At 37.3% G+C, this 23,433-nt stretch overlaps 1 protein-coding gene across 1 annotated transcript in view; it reads left to right on the top strand.

The window, feature by feature from the left end:
- The window catches only part of cdh23 (cadherin-related 23), a 465,229-nt gene that overhangs the window by 193,539 nt on the left and 248,257 nt on the right, over positions 1-23,433 (top strand). The window contains exons 11-12 of the mRNA XM_031906723.1: positions 10,278-10,427; positions 15,297-15,455. Of these exons, the coding sequence (XP_031762583.1) occupies positions 10,278-10,427; positions 15,297-15,455 (309 nt within the window). The remainder of the gene's footprint in view (positions 1-10,277; positions 10,428-15,296; positions 15,456-23,433) is intronic.

Below are 23,433 nucleotides of genomic sequence, written 5' to 3'. Positions count from 1 at the left end.
ACAGCAAATTTTCCCTGTTTCACCATTGACAGATTTTTTCACGAAACGGGCAACAAAATTCGCCTCAGGAAAATTTAGCAAAAAATTGTTGCACGCATAAAAACAAATTGTTGCACGTGTTTCAAAGATTTGCTAATTTTTCGGCAAAGCGGGATGGATTCACTCATCACTATTGAGCTGTAAATAATCAGACTATACTATACACAAGCCATGAGTAATTAGCATAATATATAGAACAAATCTGAGAGATGCAGTGTGCCACATGATGCACTAAATCTTGTGTTTAGGCTGCAGACCTTTTCATGGAACTATTCATTGACTTTTATTTACAATAGAAGGTAACATTTTTCCAATATATTCCACATACACAGCAGCAAGTTTGTGATCGTCTCCAAACGTTCTATCAAGGTGCATGGTCAAAAAAATACAAATGTTTGGTAACAAATTGTCTTTATTTTGATAAAGGCCTTAGATTTGACCTTGATAGAGGTCCCAATATGGATCAAAATGCTGGACACAAGTGATATGTGAAATAAAGACCTTTTGTTGTTTTTATCATTGAGGGTTCTGGTCCTTACCAAACATATATATACGTTTAAGAATCACTAATGATGCCAGTTTTTTCCCTATGTTTTCAATTTTAGAAAATAGGAGATCTGTCACATGGTATCAAGAGATTTTTTTCAGGTCCTTCCAGTAGAGATCCTCCACTAGTTATTTTCACCTAAGCCCCCCACGGCTGCAAATTGCAAAGGTGTACGTGTATACCTTCTGCATGGAGACTTGTAGCGCTGCTTATATTCTCTTGAAAGCTTTCACAGATGCCTGGGTGACAAAGCATTTGGTGAGATGTCACACACACAATGAGCTGAATTATAATTTTACATCAGTGGGGAGAGGAAGTGCCGAGTGAGAAATTTGCAATACATGGACTACACTAGCAAATTGCCCATAAAGAAAGAAAATCAATCACAAGGAAAATAGAGATAAGCTAAGGTGATTCAGACTCAGATTGATCTAGGCTGCACTAGCTTGAAAGGATATTAGGAGAGAGAAAAGTCAAAGAAAATAGAGAAAATAAAATTAGGGAAACTAATATAAATGTATAGATATAAATGCAACTGAGGAATAAAACATGGGGGCTAGCAGCCATGGACATTTTTGTATATGAGTTGTACAGGAGGCATCACATCAGTCTGATGAGATTTTCCCCCTGATCCAATTTGATATAGCATGGGGTTTGGCTCTTTTTTGTTTGATAAAATATGATCACCATTAGAGATTGACTGGATTGTGCAGTTATCACATGTAATTCCTAAGGTCCTCATGAAAATATTAATATGGCATATAGAGAATTTCCTGCAAAACTTTTACAAGTCCTTTGTTCTCTTATCATAACATAGTTCATCTAGTGTTAACATTGAACGCCACAAGCTAATTTATCTTACGCCCATTAATAGTGACTTATGGTATTACCCAAGGGACTAAGAACTGGTCCAAAATAATACCATGCCTGTCTAATCCTGAAATGAGACAGAGAAAATTAGGTTGTGAAACCTGCTCAAATCTATCACTGTCTGTTGGTGCAAACGTAACCCTAACAAAAGATCTATCCACAGCTTGACTGCTGATCTCTACTGCCAGCACTTTTCACTTTTAATAAAATCTAGTTAGATAAAATGCCTTTATCCTCCTTGTATGGGAAGGAGGGGGAGACATTTTACTTGTGAGATATTTGATCAGTTTTAATTAAAATGTAGCTAAGCAGAAAAGGGAGTGATAAAAGGGACACAAGTCTATTTAGTTTGATTTTCTGTCAGTCGGTACAATAGATTAGAAAGACACAGCCTTATCTAGGAAACACAAAATAAACACATACTTACCTACACAGAGCCACTGTGTGAATGTGAAGCTGACTCTTTAAGGACATTAAATGATATTGCAAAGGTTAAACTAGCTATTAGCTGGCTCATATAGATTGTAAGCTAATTTGCAACTGCAACATCTTGTATCTATCTGTATTTATTATTGTACTTTGTATTTATCTATTATTATCTTAATAACCCCCTGTTTGTATTAATGTATTCCACTGTACAGCGCTGAGTACATAAGTAGCGCTTTATAAATAAAGATATACATACATACATACATAAACATTTATTTTATACCTTATAAAAGCCATCTTTTAATTGTGGGGACTAAAGACAGTTTTTCTGTGACAGTTTTTTTTGTGCCTCACTTTCAGGGTAGATTTTGCCTTCCTTGGGGCACATAGCAGCATCTTTTTAGGGCCCCATTCATTTTCAGAACCTTAAGTAAGGTGATCTGTTTTGCTTTTATAAACTGGTACTGCACATTAATTACAGTCCCTACCAGATCCTACAAACCTTTAGACTCCATGGCAGCCACTGTGTCTCTTTAGTTACAATCATTACAATAACTCCCTTCGACTTGTTCAAAATGTAAAGGAAAGACTCAGAATTCATAAAGCATGGGATTTGCTAGATCTACTTGTACTGGCTTTCTGCAGTACTATCAGCTAACTATCAGCTGGTAATGCTTTCTGCTCAATTTCTTCTTCTAGGGTATCAACAGGGTGTTTTTGCCAAATAGCTAAAGTACCTTTAAAATAGAACTACTTAGCAAAGTAGTGACATATTTATCATTTAAGATAAGAAATGAGAAAATACCCAGTGAATTTCCCACCCGTTATGTCACCCATGGTGTAGCAAGGCAGCAGTGTAAATGGCATTGAGTATTTATTTTCTAGAGAAACACAGGATACAGCATATGGTTACTACTAACAATTTGTAGTCCAAATTGTGTTGTGTTGGTCTCAGGCATGGGAGCCATAAGCAAAGGGATCTTAAAGGAGAAATAAAGGTAAAAACTAAGTAAGCTTTATCAAAAAGTTTTCTATCAAAAGTAAACATGTTCTTTGGAACCAGACTTCCTCTCCTTTAGGGCTCCTTTAAGTTTGGGGCATGAGTCTGCTCAGCTCTCTCCCTTCTCCTGCTCCCCCCTCCCATTAGAATTCACTCCCCCTCCCATCAGAATGTGTGATCTCAGCTACCAACGGCTAGAAGCTACTGAGACCAAGCTAAAATGGAATAGTCTCAGATCTCATCAGTGCAAGGTATTGATATGTGGCTTCTCATGGAGTAGGACTTGGGGAGCACCAAAGCAAAGAAACCATCATAGTTAGGGTGAGAAGGACTAAATGGAGTTAAAGAGCCCTTCACAATTCAAGACATGAAATGTAAGCCTTAATAAAATAGAAGGCTATACACACAGCACTGCATTAAAACCAAAAATGAGAGACTTGAAACCATATTTAAGGAATTATGTAATCTTCTGTTTAAAGAAGACCTCCATTACATTGGCAGGAGGAGAAATGGAAGGAAGGAAAGCCAAGAACATGAAGAATATAAAACATATGGCTTATCATGTGAAAACTACTTACAATCTATGGCTACTGCCACACGTGGCCCTATGCTCCTAAAAGCTTCTCCATGTGCCTGCACCCGGAACCATTGTGTAAACTGTATACTAACAGGCAGAGAATATAAAAGCCATAAAGCAGATATATTTTTCTAAATATTTGCACCTGAACCAAAATGTATAAAGGTTCAGGTGCAGATCTCCAACATTCTTAAAATGCCTGTCTATGACATGTGCTTATTGTATCTTGATGCACACAAGATGTTGAAATTACTCTGACCCCAAGAACAAAGTTAATAATAAGCATCTGACACAAAATGCCTTGAATACATTTCATTGAAGTGACCAACAATGCTTTAGAACATTTTAGTGTACAACAATTTTTTTTTTTTTGTAAAAAAAAAAGATTATTATGGAACTAAATATTTTACTAAACTGCCCGTGAAAATCCTAACTTGCACACTTCCGTCTATTGCAACAGAAACACAGTAGATATACTCCCAACACATTTCCTCTTGACTTGACAAAGAGAGCTGGTGCAGGCTTCTAATAACTGTGACGATTGTACTCTAGACTTCACAGATCCAACAGCATTCATCTTCTTTAGGATACAGTTCCTTTATATACACACACCAAGTAAAGCTTGCATATAAGACTGAGCAGCACACAGTGAGTCACAACTCTATGATCATAGTTACAGACTATTCAGACAGATCCTGATTGATGGGAGATTGATGGGAATACCCTTGGATCCTATTTTAAGGTTAAAATTCTTAAAGCGGGGAAAAGAGTCCTGTACTAAACTATGTATGTAATTTTATTCTCCCCATTTTATATAACTGTTATTGTTTTGTTTTTTTTTGTAGAACAATAAATCAACAATACCTTTCAGTGCTAGTTAGGGCTAAAAGTGTTAAATATTTAGACTAATCTTGAATGTCATGCTATCTAAATAAATACACTGCTCAAAAAAATAAAGGGAACACTTAAACAACACAATGTAACTCCAAATCAATCACACTTCTGTGACACCAAACTATCCACTTAGGTAGCAACACTGATTGACAATCAATTTCATATGCTGTTGTGAAAATGGAATAGACAACAGGTGGAAATTATAGGCAATTAGCAAGACATCCCCAATAAAGGAATAGTTCTGCAGGTGGTGACCACAGACCACTTCTCAGTTCCTATGCTTTCTGGCTGATGTTTTGGTCACGTTTGAATGCTGGCGGTGCTTTCACTCTAGTGGTAGTATGAGACGGAGTCTACAACCCACACAACTGGCTCAGGTAGTGCAGCTCATCCAGGATGGCACATCAATGCGAGCTGTGGCAAGAAGGTTTGCTGTGTCTGTCAGCGTAGTGTCCAGAGCATGGAGGCGCTACCAGGAGACAGGCCAGTACATCAGGAGACATGGAGGAGGCTGTAGGAGGGCAACAACCCAGCAGCAGGACCGCCTTTGTACAAGGAGGAACTAGAGGAGCACTGCCAGAGCCCTGCAAAATGACCTCCAGCGGCCCACAAATGTGCATGTGTCTGCTCAGATGGTCAGAAACAGACTCCATGAGGGTGGTATGAGGGCCCGACGTCCACAGGTGGGGGTTGTGCTTACAGCCCAACACCGTGCAGGACGTTTGGCATTTGCCAGAGAACACCAAGATTGGCAAATTTGCCACTGGCCCCCTGTGCTCTTCACAGATGAAAGCAGGTTCACAGTGAGCAAATATGACAGGCGTGACATAGTCTGGAGATGCCATGGAGAACGTTCTGCTGCCTGCAACATCCTCCAGCATGACCGGTTTGGCAGTGGGTCAGTAATGGTGTGGGGTGGCATTTCTTGGGGGCCGCACAGCCCTCCATGTGCTCGCCAGAGGTAGCCTGACTGCCATTAGGTACCGAGATGGGCTCCTCAGACCCCTTGTGAGACCATATGCTGGTGCGGTTGGCCCTGGGTTCCTCCTAATGCAAGACAATGCTAGACCTCATGTGGCTGGAGTGTGTCAGCAGTTCCTGCAAGACTCATCAGGAGCATTCCCAGGCATGTGGAGGCCACACACACTACTGAGCCTCATTTTGATTTGTTTTAAGGACATTCCATCAAAGTTGGATCAGCCTGTAGTGTTTTCCACTTCAATTTTGAGTGTGAATCCAAATCCAGACCTTCATGGGTTGATAAATTTGATTTCCATTGATAATTTTTGTGTGATTTTGTTGTCAGCACATTCAACTATGTAAAGAACGAAGTATTTAATAAGAATATTTCATTCATTCAGATCTAGGATGTCTTATTTTTGTGTTCCCTTTATTTTTTTGAGCAGTGTATGTACAGGTATGTGAGCTATTATCCAGAATGTGCATGATCTTTGAACTGTCAGTCTAAAAAATCCTTTAAACATTAAATAAACTCAGTAGGATTGTTTTGCCTTCAGTAATGATTATTTATATCTTAGTTAGGATCAAGTACAAGGTACTGATATATTATTACAAAAATAAAGAAAATTAGTTTTAAAATTCTGAATTATATGATTATTATGAAGTCTATGGATAGGGCTTTCCCTTAATTCAGAACTTTCTGGATAACGGGTTTCAGGATAACGCATCCCATGCCTGTACAACACATGCAAAATGTACACCCTTGAGTATGGCAAAGGCCACAATTATTTCATAATGTGGTAATATAAATAATTGAATTGTATACATACAGACAGTTATGTATCTAACAGGTTGTTTGTTTATTGCAAACCAAAAAAAAAAATGTTCTTTTTAAAATCCAATTCTTGATTGGATTTTAAAAATGGCCTTAAAACTGTACAGGCAACTAAAATGTAGTTAAAATTCCACAATATCTCAGCAACTCAGGCCTTCTTTTTTCCTGGGCTTACATAAAGCAAGGCAAGTGATGCTATGCTGGAGGGCTGGATAAGATGAATGAGTGGTAAATACTAATCCCATCAAAACTTGCTCTTTTGTGAGCTGCAGATAAACTTTAAAATAAGGGAATCGTTTTCAGATTTGCGGCAGGGAGTCTGAAGTCTTCAGTGCCTGCAAGTAAGCAGAGAAGTGAGAAGATGAAATCAATAAATACAATGAATGGTTAAGGTTGCAAATGAATTTAAGAGATAACATTACAAACAAGGAGGACTCTAGTTGTTAATAAAGTTGTGAGCAATATGAAATCTGCAAATATCATGACAACTGTGTTCTGATATGTTAACTTGCAGAATCTTTACTTTGTCTTAAAGGAACAGTAACACCAAAAAATGAATGTGTATAAAAGTAACTAAAATGTAATGTGCTGCTGCCCTGCACTGGTAAAAGTTGTGTGTTTACTTCAGAAAGTCTACTATAATTTATATAAATATAGCCATGTAGCCATTGAGGCAGCCATTCAAAGGAGAAAAGGCACAGGCACAGGCACATGCAGATAACAGATAAAACACTATTGTATTCTACAGAGCTTATCTGTTATCTGCTATGTAACCTGTGCCTTTTCTCCTTTTTTCCAGCTTGAATGGCTGCCCCCATGGCTACACAGCAGCTTATTATATAAATTATAGTAGTGTTACTGTAGCAAACACACCAGTTTTACCAGTGCAGGGCAACAGTGCATTATATTTTAATTACTTTAAAGCTCTTTCATTTTTTGGTGTTACTGTTCCTTTAAAAGGGTTCATTATGTATGTTTCTTTTATACATTTTATCATCTTTTAATACATTTTCAGATGTTTTGTAAATAGTACATAAATAATTATTAGACATAGTTCAGTAATTTAGGAAGTACAGCAGGATTAACAGGTTTTGCAAATGTAAACCATCCACTATCTCTAGTAGAGATGGAAGCCTTCCTGTGGCTAAAATGACCCTTCTGCAAGCAGCATCATAGATGTAGATGTAGCTGAGAGTGTCCTTAAAGGAGAAGGAAAGGCTACCAAAGAGTTAATATCAAGCTGCAGGCATACCTTCAGTTGTCTCAATAGTGCCCTTAAATCTCCCCATATTTCACCTGTTCAGAAGATCTGAAGCCAAACAGGAAGAAAAAACGCAGAGCTGGGTAAAGAGGATTCCCATAATGCATCGCTCCTGCTCAGACCCTAAGACCAGGACACTGTAGGTGGCACATGCGCATTGCTCTTTTTCACTGACAGAAGCACTCCCCTCCTCTCCCCTACCCTGGCCCCTGTGAGCGCGCACAGACAGACGCAGAGGACTGCCTGTTTAAGAAAACAGATAGAAAATGTGAAGTAAGTGTGACTGAGTAAATATTTGATTAGGTGAGCCAAAACCGCGTGCGACTGCATGGTCTGCTTCCTCTATAGTTATGCCACTGGTTCTAGCCCTGATGATCCATTATTTTTATTACACTCCGAATAGTAAGAAAGTGCTTTGTACAGTGCATGTACAATATTATGATAACATGCCAACGCATTATATTGCATGGTGTATTAGAATTACATTCCTTAACTCTTCTTTAAGTATATTTAAAAAGACTAGGGATTCTTTATAAAATTTCCGACTGCATTTGGTTCCAGTGTGTAACAGAGAGCTTGGCTTTTTTACCCTGGTATATTTATATGATTGAAGTGGAACAGTTAAGCGCAAATTCTGATCTCTTCTCTAGCTCCTTGCTGTCACGCTCAGGTACTTTCAGCCATTAGAGTTCCCTCGGGCATTTAATTGACCAGCCCTCCTTAGAGAAGTTTGTTCTGGGGGAAAATTGGAAAACCTGCAGCTATATTAGTAGGTACAGTGCACTGAACACCATTGGAACATGCAGTACCGGTCCAAAGATTTCCTGGCAGTGATAAGTGCTAAGTTTGCTCTTTAAAGCAAAAAGCTGTTAATAAAGGGTTTGGGGATATGCAGACCTTTAGACTTTATTATTTTACAGGTGTCATATTCATTTTAACATTTCACAAGCAACCTTTTGTGTATGCTCATTAACTTGTAACCTTGTTTTGGTTGCATTATTTTGCTATGTGATGGCAGTTATCAGAATTATTTTTTATTTCCATACAGTATTTATAAAGCACAGGTTAGAGTAAGATAAATAAATGAGTAAAATGAACTTCTACTACAGCATTTAATTGCTAGGAAACCTTCCTCAAATATGACCAGTGACAAGCTAAGCACACAACTGGATGAGAAAATTATATACATACCTGGCTAGGATAAGTTAAACTTTCCCAAATCATTTTGTTGTGTGTTATAACACAGTTCCAAAGTGTCAGTTATAGAGTGATATGGCTGTTTTTTATTTAACCTTTTTGAAGTAGATCATAACCAATGTGCAAATACTGAAAGTTAGTTCTAACATCTTTCATCATTTAGGGGTAGATTTATCAAAATGTGAGTTTAGAGCTTAATACATAAAAGATCACCCAAGGTCTATTTATTCCTATGAAATTTTTAAAATCCTATTTATCAATGGGCAAAAGTTAGAACTCGCCTTTTGATAAATACAGTATTTATGTATTGAGCTCTAAACTCGCATTTTGAAAAATCTGCCCCTTATCGTTGGAATATTATTAGCAAACCTGAAATAAGGGGTACTACCCTCTTCTTCCACTTCCATACTTGATGATTTCTTTCTGCAGTTTGGTGCTACTATTGCACAATATATTAGTCACAGTAGATGGAATCATGTGCAGGTTTTCTATGTGAATGGCCACAGGAAAAAAAAGGTCTACTGTGAAGGTGTAGATAGTGTGACAGCATTCTCTTCTATAAATTATACATTTGCTATGAGTGCGTATTTTATATGTTCCTTTTCTATCCTCTTTTTATTCTATCAACTAGCCTGTATTCCTAATGTTTAGTGCAATAATATAGTCACCTCAAAACTTTTCTCTCCAGAGTTTACATACACATCAATAAAAGTACTGCATGCCACATTTTTCTAATTTAATTCATTTGCCAATATAAGCTATTCTCTTGCAATGACAATGCTGCCATGCATAGATAAAATAGTTGTTAAGCTGCAAATGAGTTGACTGGATTATATGATGTGTGTCATTGAAAGTAAGGGTAAATTATTTGGCACAGCAATGCCTCTTGAGATGCCTATCCCTTTCTCTTTCATACTTTGTTGTATTTAATACCTGGCATGTGGCTGTGTTTGGAGAAAGTTTATACTGACCAAGAAGCTTGCGACCTTGCATATAATTTGCTGAGGGCATTTTGCTGTTATTAACATTGTTAATCACAATTACATAATGATATGTTGTACTGTGTAATTTATTTATGACTGACATTAGTGCTAAACAAGGAAACAGGAAGGCAAAAACTATTCCCTCCATGTTAGTAGGGACAATTTGACAATTTATATGCCTTGGTCAAGTATATATATAACACTGGTAGAAGGGGGAGATGAATTACTTTCCTTGAAAACCACAGCTTCTGACCAGTAGAACAATGTTAAATTGTTTATCAGTTGTGTCCTTTCAATGTAGAATCAATCAGATGTTTGGTGTGTATTACTTTGTTCTAGTTGCTTTTTTTATAGTGATATTGACACTAAAAAATACTTTTCAGAATATTAATGCATATAAACAGTTACCTATAGGTTATGTTGATCATTTTTGATCATTCATTGTAATTGTTACTTAAAGTTCCTAAACTTGTTTTGCCCACCTGGCTGTCCCTTCTCATTGGACTCCTGCTGCACAAATTTGGCAGCTCCCTCATAGAGGAACATAGGGAATCAGGTAATGTCAAAGCATTAGGAAGTTCTGCTATAGACAAAATATATAGCTCATGCAAAGACAATGTTATGATATATTTTAAAAAATGCTTTATTTTAGGTTAATATTTATTAACTTTGTTTTCTTCCGCAGGGTTTGAACAGTGCCTTTGAGGTTTACTTGGTGGGGAATAACTCAAACCATTTCATAATTTCCCCCACCTCTGTTCAAGGGAAAGCAGACATCCGGGTGCGTGTTGCTGTTCCTCTGGATTTTGAGACAATATCACGTTATGAATTCTCGGTAAGAATCATGCACTTGTGTTTGTGCTTGTTATTTATTATAACTATTTTAATAAACAAAATGCTTGAAAGGTTTCTCAAGAAAGCTGTGTTATAAAGTAAGGAGCCTATTCTCATGTAAACGCAGAATGGACTTAACTGGAAATCATGCTTTTAATAAAACTTAATCTGCATTTTGTAGCATAGTATTCTTTAAATGAAATGGACTAATTTGAAAGTATCATTGAAAAACTAAATATTTCTTTATATAAATATTTCTTTCTTTCTATACACTGTCCAAACCCCAGTGTATCAGTACTGCAGACCCTTAATTAGCCTGAGGTATCAGATTAGTAGTAGGCCATGTATGTAAACCTGTATGTTCAATGTATATATACATTATAGATTATACATTATACATTATATATAATCCCTCCCTCACCAGTGCACCAGCTTTGCACATTAGTTTTATGGGTGCTTGTGGTTGTTTAGCCGTCCTATAGACTATTATAAAGTTTACCAAAACACTCTTGACAATTAAGGGCTCTGGCACTCGGGGAGATTAGTCGCCCGCGACAAATCTCCCGTGTCTCAGGCGACTAATCTCCCCCCGAGTTGCCATCACCTGCCATCCCACCGGTAAAAGTGTAAGTTGCCGGTGGGATGGCACACGCGGCGGCGCGATTTCACCGCGTATGCCATCCCACCGGCGATTTACATTTTTGCCGGTGGGATGGCAATCCGCGGAGATTAGTCGCCCGAGACACGGGAGATTTGTCGCGGGTGACTAATCTCCCCGTGTGCCAGAGCCCTAAAAAAGCAAATTGTGTACTGTGATTTGCGTACATTGCAAAGTTAGAGGCCAGTTTCTCTCACTCCTACCAACTTTTGCCGCAGTATTGCAGAAAAAAATATTGATGGTGAAATGCATAATTTCGCAGCAAATCCATGCCTGGAGAAAAATTTTGTTCATCCCTAGTCGGAGGTACAGCATTGAGACACTACAGAGTTAATCTCTATGTGCTATGTCATTTCACAGCGCTGCTGATCTTTACAGTCTAAAGAAGGAAATGGTTAACATGTTTGTTTTGCTGATAACACTTCTATCTCTAAAGGTAGATGCCTAAAGATGGCCATACACGCACCGATATTATCGTACGAAACCTCGTTTCGTACGATAATCGGTGCGTGTATGGCATGTCAGCGAGCCGACCGATATCGCAGGAAGCTGCTGATATCGGTCGACTCGCCGATCGGCCAGGTTAGAAAATTTTGATCGGGCGCCATAGAAGGCGCCTGACCAAAATTCTCCCTTCAGAGCTGAATCAGCAGAAGGAGGTAGAAATCCTATTGTTTCTACCTCCTTACCTGCCGATTCAGCCCTGAATGGTGTGTGGCGGATCTGACGATGTTTCGTGCGACCGACGGTCGTACGAAACATCGTGAGATCGCCACGTGTATGGCCAGCTTAAAGGACAAAGGACTCTGTCCATATGAGAGCTTAACAAAGTGTGCTTCTAAATGGTTATTGAAAACCTATTATATTTACATTTTTCATTGTGTTCTCTAAAAAGAAATACATGTTTTTTAGTGATACATTGTATTTTTACTTTAAATAGAATAGTGTAAAGGTGAAGACACACAGAGCTACTTAGTAGCAGCTACTTGACAACATGGCCACTAAATGCCAGAAAATCCCCTGCCATAGACAATACTAAGAATTGCCCCTGCTAAAAAACACGTAGAGACAATTATCAGGAAATGATCAGCATTGTCTATTTCTGTAGCCGTGACAAGTAGCTGCTACTAGTAGCTTCATGTGTCTTTACAATTGTCTAGAAGAACACATGGTAGGACCCTGTTGCACTAAAATACGTAAAAAGGCCACTTTGTTCAACATAAGTTAAATGAATAGGGGTTGTGCTGAATATACATCTAAAATGCTGTTTTAATCATGAAAATGTATGTTTTGTTATTTTTTAGAGCTAAACAGGAAAACTGAAGCTACTCCATGTTTGGTCTTTGTGAGGTAGATGATTAAACTACTAGTATACACCTCCTCCCTTCCCTGTTTTTTATGGGGGGTTACCTGTATACTAGTAATCTTATATTGTATATTATATCTATACAGAATATTATACAATTAAGGGCATATTAATATTCCATTATGTGTATGGGAAGAATCTGGTACAAATCTAGTAAAGGTGCATAGAAAACTATTGGCTAGACCTTACAAGTATCTTAGACAGTTTTACTGACTACAATGGTTTCTATGTGGAACTAATATCAGCTACTAATGAAATCTTATGGGTACTCTGCATCCTTTAATATCTAAAGTAGCCCTGGCACTATTGTGGGGACCTGAGAGTTTGGAATGATCAATTTAGACTGTCATTACTGTGTGTGTTGCATTAATCATATTAAAAGCCTGTTGAGAGATTACTAAGGTTAGATAAATGTCGGGATGGATTCACCGGAGAGCTTGGGTCTCTTCAACATGTTTTATTTATTGTGGATGTATTGCTCAATTAAAATCTTCTCAGCAGGAATGAATCTTTCTAACCACTTTCTATCACTATGTGCTGGTTACTTGATATGTTTCTGAAATCTCTTAGCAGTAAAAAAAAAGTATATTTTCTTATCCTTCTGTGTTATCAGACATATCAACACTGACAATTGCTGTAACTAAAAATAATCCGACAATTTAAACAAAATGGGATGATCCTCAGTCATCTGGTATCTCATTGGTTGTTGATTTTACTGTACCTCTGGTGGGGGTAGCACTCCAAGAGCCCAGTCATTAAAGCACAAATTTTCGCCAATTAAAAGCATGATTGGAAAAAATTTGGAGTAACCACGATAATTTCTGATGTACTAAAATTTGAGTGAAAATCACAAAATTTTCGTATCCGAAAGATCGTAAACGGCACGGAAACCTTTCTGGCTTTGAAACTTCAATGCATGATTTTGGAAGCCTCCCATAGGACTCAATGGCACTCTACAGTTCCAACCTGGCCCAAGGAAAGTCACGATACCAATGCTTGAATGAATTCCGAAATAGTCATAGTCTTTGCGAAAAATAAGAAAACACAAAAAAGTTGTACGTCAATACAAAAAGTTCTAAAAATTAGAAAAAATATGATTTTTTTTCGTGGTCAATCATGCTTTAATGAATGGGCCCCCAAGTGTTTCCACTGATCTAGTAATTTTTTTTACAAGTCATTGTCATTGAGTTACCATCATACATTTTTCACCATGTTTACAAAAAATGTTATTCATGTAAAGAACAGTGGGTATATCTTAAATACATATATAGGATCTATTATCTGAAATGTCACAGACTATGAGGTTTTTCCATATTTATAGAAAATGTTTTTTTTTGCATGCTTAGCTGTTCTAGGGATCATCAAAGACAAAGGGGGAGCTTTATCAATCCACAAACGATCCGAATGCGTTTTTTTTCGTAATGTTCGTTATTTTTGCGACAATTTCGTCACCGTAAAAATTCAGCAGATAAAAGATTGCAAGTTCTTGTAGAAGCCAATTGGAGTTGTCCTAGGCAAAGTCAAGCCATATGTTCAATTTGAGATTTTCAAGTTTTTTTCGCATTTTTTTCGCAATTTCAGTTTTTTTTTTATTCAAACGAGTTTTCCATATTAATAAATAATTCAGAAATTTGGAAATTCATAAATAAGCCCACAAATATTGATAAAGTTAAAAAAATTCAAAAAGTAAAATACAGTATAAACTATTCATTTGATTTGGGGTTTTTTGTTTTGGTTTTTTTTTTTTGAGCTTGTAAACAAATTCAAGGTATTCAAGTTTTTTCAACGATATTATTTGATCTGATTTAAATAATTAAGCAAGCATTCCAGTTTTTTTGAATTGTGAGTTTATTCAAAATACAAAAAAACTCTAAAACCTCACTAATTCAAAATTTGGTAAATATGCGTCTATCTTAAGATGCAGCCAATCACTGACAAGCAAGTGCATGAAATCCTGATTAGTGATGAGCAAATTTTTTGGCAGGCAGGGATTGGCAGCAAATTTCCGCATTTCGTCATTGGCGAATTGTCTTACGAAACTTTTGCGAAAATTTGCTATGTCAAAAAAAGTCGCGGTCCCATCAAAATAGGCGCGGTCACGTCAAAAAAGATGTGGGCAGCAAATAAGTCATGCAACAAACTATTTTCACAGATTTTTCGCAAAGCAAAATGGGACAGATTCGCTCATCATTAATCCTGATTATATCATTAAAATGTGTTTGTAATTTATACAATACTAGTAGATCAAATGTAAAAATACTAAAGTATATATAAAGCCAAAAAGTAATTCATATATTTTTTGGGGGGGTGGGTATTACAAATTACAAGTTAAAGGAGAAGGAAAGGCTAGTAAAGAGTTAATCTCAAGCTGCAGGCATACCTTCAGTTCTCTCAATAGCGCCCTTAAGTCTCCCCATATTTCTCCCATTCAGATGATCAGAAGCCTGACAGGAAAAAAAAATGCTGAGCATTGTAAAGAAAGTTCCCATAATGCCTCGCTCCTGCACAGATATGCAGACCAAACTCAGTTAGTAAGACTATGAGTCAGCTTCCTGCTGATTGGCTCAGATCCACATTCCTAAGGGGGGGAGTGAGTTCTTGAGGGAGGGGGAGCAGGAGAGCGCAGAGAACAGAAATCTGTGTGTCTGTGGCACAGGAAAACAGACACAATTAATCTTTTTACAGAGAAGTCAGTGCAGCGTTTCTGTGAGTGCTTATGGCTGTATTTACATAAACCTTTCTGATAAAGCTTACTTAGTTTTTACCTTTCTTTCTCCTTTAAGGCAAATACCTTCCACAGTTAGCTTTGACTTCCTTAATACCGTCTTATGTTCTTTGTTTGATAGCTCTTTGCAAATGAAAGTGTTTTAGACCATGTTGGATATTCTCAAGTGAAGATTAACCTAATCAATGAGAACGATAATCGCCCCATCTTTAGCCAGGCACTTTATAACATCAGCCTTTATGAAAATGTTACTGTTGGGACCACCATTCTAAAGATTCAGGTAAGTTTGTCTCCTGATAACTGATTCAATATGAAATAAAAAAAAAATTGCTCAGTAATCAGTATAGATTTGTTCTTAAATATCTGCTTCTAAATGAATGTCTTTGCCATATTGTTAATGTTTTAATTTACGGAATATCATTACCACTGTTTCACACTGAAGGTGCATATGTTTGGTTTCCCTTTCATTATTAAAGACAACAGATGTCGGACTGAACACAAATCAGTCACTTTTTATAAAGAAACCAGAAATAGATTCCCTAAAACTTCTTTACTCAATAGACTCTCTCAAAAAGCTTTTTGTATGACAATTTCAGTTCACATAAATTGGGCTTCTAATGCACAGTGCAATTGCAGATATCTACAATATTGTATAAGGAAAAGGTTCAGAGACAGTAATGAAGAACATCCTCTCTTGAACCTCTCACTAGAGAAACATCATCAGAGGATGTTAAAAGGGTTGGACTTTGTACTAAAGTTCAGCTAGGGAAGCTGATGTGATAGAAAATCCACATTCAAAAGTGTTTGGAAAGAGAAAAGATCAAGAACAAAAACAGATTCACAGTGTTAAAATCAGGTCAAGGGCCATGTCCAGTCAAGTAGAGTAAACAGTAAAGAAGTTACATAGTTACATAGTTACATATCTTAAATGTGCCCAGCAGATGAGTAGAGTACATCTAAGGTTAAAATGCTCTTTTAGCTGCTATATCTAAACCAGTTCCATACTGTACATGAGAGCTAGTCATCCATATGTAGTAGATTCTTACAAAAAATGTACAGACCTTTTCTTTATTCCCTGAATCTTTGATTGGCCAGGGTTAAATAGTATGATGTTTTATTTTCCTCTATAGAATAATTATAGGGATAATTTATTTCATAGTTAAAGGGCCAGTAACCTTTCCTTTCCCCCATTCCCATATTATTAATATACCTAAGTAAGCTAATAAATGTAGATGCACTGGTATTTTAATAGCATTTGGGGAATGAAAGGAGACTTTGCAACTTTGGCTCCCTTATGTTTCTCTGCCATGTTTGTACACATTGATAATCTCTAACCTCAATGCACATGATCCCACCTTCACTTCCGGTCCTTTGTGTTCAGTTCTCCTGTAAATCCTTCACACAGTCAGTGGTTCACTTCACCTCTGTTCAAGAACCTAAGTCAGGGGTAGGGAACCTATGGCTCGTGAGCCAGATGTGGCTCTTTTGATGGCTGCATCTGGCTCGCTGCCAAATCTTTAATAAAAAATATAACGGGGGGCGTGGCCTGCGCTCGGCGGGTAGGAGACGTGTGCTAAGCCTTAGAACATGTCTTCTATCCGCTGAGCACATGCCACGCCCTCCTCCGCATTGCATCCGACCCCTGACCTAAGTAGTCCCAAAAGTTCACATTTTTGAACCTACTTGCTACTACTATTCTATATTTTCTGGCACTGCACATAACTCTGGACTGCAATAAATCTTGATGGGGAAGTAAGGCTTCAGGTTTCAATCTAGGAGAGATGTGAATGTGCACACAGGGAGAATGTTGCCCTATCGCCTATTTTCAAAAGAAGTACAGTGCTAAAACATATACAGGTATGGGATCCCTTATCCGGAAACCTGTTATCCAGAAAGCTCCGAATTAGGGAAAGGCCATCTCCCATAGACTTCATTTTAATCAAATAATTTAGAATTTTAAAACTGATTTCCTTTTTCTCTGTAATAATGAAACAGTACCTTGTAATTGATTCCAACTAAGATATAAATAATTCTTATTGAATGCAAAAGAATCCTATTGGGTTTAATTAATGTTTTATTGATTTTATAGTAGACTTAAGGTATGGAGATCCAAATTGCGGAAAGACCCCTTATCCGGAATACCCTTGGTCTCGAGCATTCTGGATAAGGGGTCCTATACCTGTATCTTACAGTTTTCGGATAAAATATTACATATTTCTAATAAAATATTACAAATAAATGTTAGAGCGGGACAGACATATTACCAGAGAGAGGTTTTAAATGTATTTTGTTAATAAAAAAATCTTGTGTTACTGTTCCTTTAATGACCAAATGATTTTTAATTTTATTAAGGTAAAAGGTGAGCACTCTCCTTGTAACACTAACCAATAGCTGCCAAAATCATTCTGAATGATAAAATCTTTGCTATCTACTTACTTCCTTTCAAAAGGTAAATATTTTGGAAAAAGGCTATGGATACCCCAGAAACCAGAAGCGGGCCAAGCAAGCTGGGTGCACTAGGCAACCTGTCCGGCCACCTTGTCCATACCACTTCCCCCTAACCCGGCTCACATGCACGAACGCACACATACAGGGGGATGTCACAAAAGGGGGAGCGTGTAAGTTGTGCAGACACTGTGCAGGGGGGGAGCACCAGGGAATCAACAATAGGGGTAGGAGATCCCAAGCTAGGGGTTGGTTACAGAGGTACCTGCCTAGGGCCCCCTCACTGTTGTGCCCTAGGCAGGTGCCTCTTCTGTTTGGAAAACCAAGCAGACACATAAAGAACATACACATTTCATATAGTGTATACAGCTTCTATATTATTGGAGTGTAAGTTAGGAAAATTGAGTGTATTGAATCATTAGTTGTATAAACAATGATCTGAATGGGTAGAATAATGTTGTAGGGTTCATGATTCGTGATATCAGGTTACAGAAGATTATGCTTTTTTTAAACTGGATTTGTCTCGCCACATTTGAAGTCGCTGAAGCTTTGTTAATGAAATGCAGTACTGGGAATATTAGTATATCATGATTTGCTTTTTTATGGTAAATCCTGCTTGGCAAAAAAGTTAAAGAACCCTTCTAAATTTTCTTCTTTCATTTTTTAACCTTCTATTGGTTGCATGATATCATAGGAAAACACATGTTCAGGTCTTCTTAGAGTATCCCTGTTCTCTGTAGCTAGCAAGCATAAACTAAATTATTTTGTGATGATAAGCAAAATAGCTGTCAGAAACGTGTTACCTAAAGAACAACACCTGCCTGGCCTATGCAACTAAATATAAGTAAGCAAAATGTTTGCAATTATAGTAAAAAGTAAACAATATTTTAGGCTTATGACAATATATCATTGTTTAACTGCTATAATAGTGTACTTATAAAACATATTCTGCAGTTTGGTGTATTGATGTAGCACATAACATGACAAACGACCCACATGAGGTTAACCGAGAAGCTCCGCGAGGCTTTTGTGGGAGATATTATGAGATGGCATTGTACTTCAAGCATTTCAGAAAAGTGTCGCTACATGTGTTCCATTTATTTATCACTGATAGATTGCTGTAGGGTTTATTTAAGAAATGTGTTTCTTATGCAGAATACATAGCAGCAAATTGGATAAAACGAGTTAAGATACTATAAAATAACTTTGTAGATGTGGTGAGGGTTTTGCTTAAAAACTAGCAATATAAATGGTGAGCAGTAAATAATAGTGTGTGAGTTGCTTATAGAAATGTACTGCTGGAGGCTTTTCAAACCAGCAGAAACAAAGTTACGGCAGATCTCCTTTATCTAGCACACTAGCACAGATGTTCTTAGTTAGGCCTGAGGCCTTTAGGCCTGTATTAAGTTGAGGGATGACAATTTACAAGAAATGGAAAATAGATGGAACATGGAAGCTAAATAAACTATTCTCCGTCTCAGTGTGTAAACAACATGATAACCTAGTTGCATTTTAATTGCATTTTAAAGTAAATGTGGTCACTGTGTTTGTAACTGAATTTCTGCATGGTTTAGTAAGGTAATGTGTATTGTATGTACCATGAGGACAAATTATAGAAGGCAGTGACTTAACTAGACACAGTGTACATGTCTGATTTGCCAAAATACGTGCAACTGTGCATGCTCATTCTCTGAATATTTTCTAATATATATTCTGCAATACCAAATAAAGCTTTCAAAGCATACTTTTTTATATGACAATGAAATGTTTCATAGAAATATGCACAGTATGCTAATAACCACAAGGATTAATGGGCTGTTTTACAGCAAATGTAAATCCCAGGTATGCAATTTAACATGTTTTCTGCACTTTGCACCTTTGCACTTTGAAAATTGACTGCAGTTCTCTGCTTTCCAGAATGAAGCACCTTTACCTCCACTTCCCTAATCTTGTGTGTAATTTAGAAATTAATGTTAGGGAGCGCTGGTGGCAGAGGCCACAGTGGAGCTCTGTACTTGTCACCTGCTAGTTAGTAATGACAGTAATGCCTTGTGCCCAATGGCACTGACAGTCTATGTAAATGGTGGATATAAAGATACATCGCACTGCATAAGCATTGCAGCATTTGGTGTAGACCTTGTGTATTTATTTTAATACCTAGTTACGTGTTTTGTTTTATAAGTCATCATTTCAATAGATGGTTAATGTTGTGAATAACTGTTGTTTTCATTGTCTTATATGTAATAGCCCTCAGAGGCAAAGTGAGCATGAGCATCCCTAGGAAGACTGCATAATTACAGAGAGTAGGTCACCCAGAACTCAAGTGTTGGTGCCTGGTGAAGCCTTGAGCCTCTGCATGGAGCATCTCTCAGAATGCCTAATGCACCTGATCACAGTCTGGCACTTGTAAAGGGGAAGCCAGGGAGAAAACAATTAGTCTTGTATCTCCCAGACAGCTCATCTGCTCTGCTGAACCGATTAAAAAATTAAGATAGCTTAAGTAATTAAATTTCTTTAAAGAGAGGGAAGGAAAACTAGATACTTAAGATCCATACTGGCTGCCTTACAATTAAACCTGCAGCACTGCTGCCTAAATAAAAATAATTTGATATGCATTGCTTTATTTAGATCTAGTACTCAGAACTAACAGAGATTGGAAAATAGCCCTGTTTTTTGGGGGGTGGGAATGAGTTTAGGGTGCAGTTGGTGAGAACCTGCTCTTTTCATAAATATATGGTATATATAATAAAATGACTAAACATTTTACATTTCTCTGACATTTTTGAAAATTGTTATATTATTAAAATAATAATAGCATAATAATAACATACACCTTTTCCCTGCATGCAGATTCATTTTGTTTCTCTATAACAAGCAGCTAAACTGCAGCTCTTTTACTTACTTCCTTGTCTAGTGCAAAGCTCCACCTCCTTTTGCTTTCTGAGCACTTCTCTCTCTGACTATGAAGACCTCAAAGAGCTGCCTACTGCTCACTGCCTCTGCTCTAATTAAAATCAATCAGTAGGAACATCATAGTTGAAAAAAGAGAAGGAGGGCTCAGAAAGCAAAAGGAAAAAAAAGTCATTAAAATAGCTGTAGTTCAACTGGCTGTAATAGAAAAAATAAATAAATCTGGATGCAGGGAAAATATATGTTATTCTGGGGGTTGTACAGAGCAATTTTAGAGATTTAAAAAAAAAGTTTACTTATTCTTTAAGCAAACCTCACCCCTTTAATATGGGCCGCATATTAAATCCACAGCCTGCATGGCTAGTGAGCAATTCATTTAGATGCATGCTACATGGCTACATAAAAATGAGCATGCATCTTAATTAATTGCTAACTAGCCATGCAGGATGTAAATTCAATATGTGGCCGTCATTAAAATGGCGAGGTGGCAACCTTATAAAAAAACAAATCAGTTTGGTTTCCTACAATCCGGATTCATAGGGTCAAATCAATGACTATGGGAAATGTTTAAATGCAAAAAACATAAAACTAATTGTAAGAAGCTGATAATGGAACAAATTACTTTCTTAAATGAGTCCTAAATGAGTCAAACAGCACATGCTTTGCAGTATTTGTCAGAAAATGATTATCATTAGAGCAACAGGTGGAGGGCTCAGGGAGATGTATGAGGTATTTGATTCAACAGAAGGACACATAATGTGCTTGTAAGATCAGTAGCTAGGGCGGTTGCTTTGTGATCATGTCATAAATCTTTTTTTTTTCTTTTTAACAATAGGTGCCATCCACCTGCTCTAACTGTTCTCTCTCCCAGATTTCATTTGCAATAATGGCCTAATAATAACAGAAACATAGTTTCCTTTCTGTGCTTCTAGAAGCACTTAATGAACACTAAGTTCAAACTGGTGATTCATACTAAAATGTTATAATTAACCATAACAGGCCTGTTTAGAGATTGTCTGACCTTAACCTTGCCTGCTAGGAAGATAGCTTGTGTACTGACTGTATTTTCATGGTAAATTGACTTTTCTGCCAAGGTTTTGTCACAAAACCATGGTGCTGTGTTCGGCCGGCCCAAACCACCACAGGCCCCCTTGTCCCCAAGCCAAGCCCCCCCCTTCTCCCCATGTGCACATTTCCGCAAGAGCAATCGACCCGGTGCGGGCATGCATGCTTATAGGGGAAGTAAAATGAGCAGTAGGTGGTGGGGAAACAATAGACTAGGGCAGTTCTGGCCCTGGCTGTAGTACAGGCATTAAGGTTTTAAAGAGCAGTTTTGATAAAATGTAGGTTTATGGCTTACCTTGCTTGTTCAATTATTACAGTGGTTTAGAGTTCAAGACCTCTTCCCCCCCACCCCACCCTTCACCGTTGTGCCTTAGGCAGGTGCCTCTTCTGCCTACTCTTAGTTCCGGCCCTGCCCCACATGTAATCCAGTTTATGACAAGTTTATAGATAGATACATAAACACTACGGATTAGAAACTTTTTGGCCTGGTACATTGCGTGCTAGAATTTTGCCATGTGTTTTTGGTTTTGCTGGAAAAAACATGATTTTTTGCAGCAGGAATAAAGCAGCAATGGTAATATTTTTATTAGAATCTCTCCATGCATTTTGTTTTTGGGGAAATACCTGTACATGTTTTTATGCCAGGAAAAACACCAAAGCCATTTTGAATTCTCCATGTGTTATGATTGCTGTAAAAAAAAATAAAGTTTTTCGTGTTGATAAAAATAATGCAGAAAATACAACACTTTCCCATTGACTCCAATGAGTTTCTTCTGAAATTACTCAAAGCAGTTGTGCAGATATTTAAGTGAAGAGGCGGCTAGCCACTGTAGGCCTGAGCCTTTGCAGCCTGTCCATAAATCTGGGCCTAAGAAAAAGTAATTATTGCTGGGGAAGCAATGAGTCATTGGGAGGCATTATGTTATTTATCACTTATGTGATAAATAACGTAATGATAGAATTTGCAGTATTGTGGCTTTAAATGCAGAGTAAGTTAGGAAGGCCTCTATTTTGTTAATGTAACTGCTTCCAGTTGAGGACTTCCTGTATGCAGCAATGGGTGGCAACAGCTGCCTTTACTGGCCAAGGGATTGGCTAAAACTGACTGACAGACCTTTTTGCTCTGTGTGTAACAGGTTTCATAAGGGTTATTATTGTATAAAGTGAAAAAATCTGAATATATGTGTAATTTTACAGTCAGGCTGTTGCCATGGTGGTGGAAAATAGGTAAATAGTTTTTATTTGCCTCTTTATTTGCTTTAAAAATCCATTTAAAAAAATAATCTGGTTGTTCACTAAAAAGTAATAAAACTGAGATGCAGTGGTATCTATATGTCACCACATATGTGGCAGGTTTTCTGTCTCTACTGATAAGGCATACAATATAGCACAATAAAATCCTACCAGCTTGAAAACTGTATGGTAATATGCAGACTCAAGAAGCATTCTGCTCTATAGAAGATATACTGAGTAAAGTATATGCCTTGCTGAACAAAGCGAATAAAATAAAATATATTATCTCACGATTTGTAAGACTATGAAAAACTTCCACCCTTGTCCCCTTACTTTAACTCTACCTTTATGCACTTTTTAAATTGCAAAACCATGAACATATATCATATATCATATGCAATGGCTAAATTATCAAATCAATGTATGGGGATCTATTTGTCCAGTGATGTTTAGCAAATGCATTTAATATACACTGTGACAGTATAAGGATATTATTCCCAATGGTGAATATTAGCTGATGATGAAGTATGTGTGCGCCCAATCAAGTAACCTTAATATGTTTGCTAAACAAAGACATCATTAATATGGAATACAAAGCACCAAAA

The sequence above is a fragment of the Xenopus tropicalis genome, chromosome 7 (genome assembly GCF_000004195.4).
Source record: "Xenopus tropicalis strain Nigerian chromosome 7, UCB_Xtro_10.0, whole genome shotgun sequence".
Classification (NCBI taxonomy): Eukaryota; Metazoa; Chordata; class Amphibia; order Anura; family Pipidae; genus Xenopus; species Xenopus tropicalis.
This window is presented reverse-complemented; position numbering and strand designations above follow the sequence as displayed.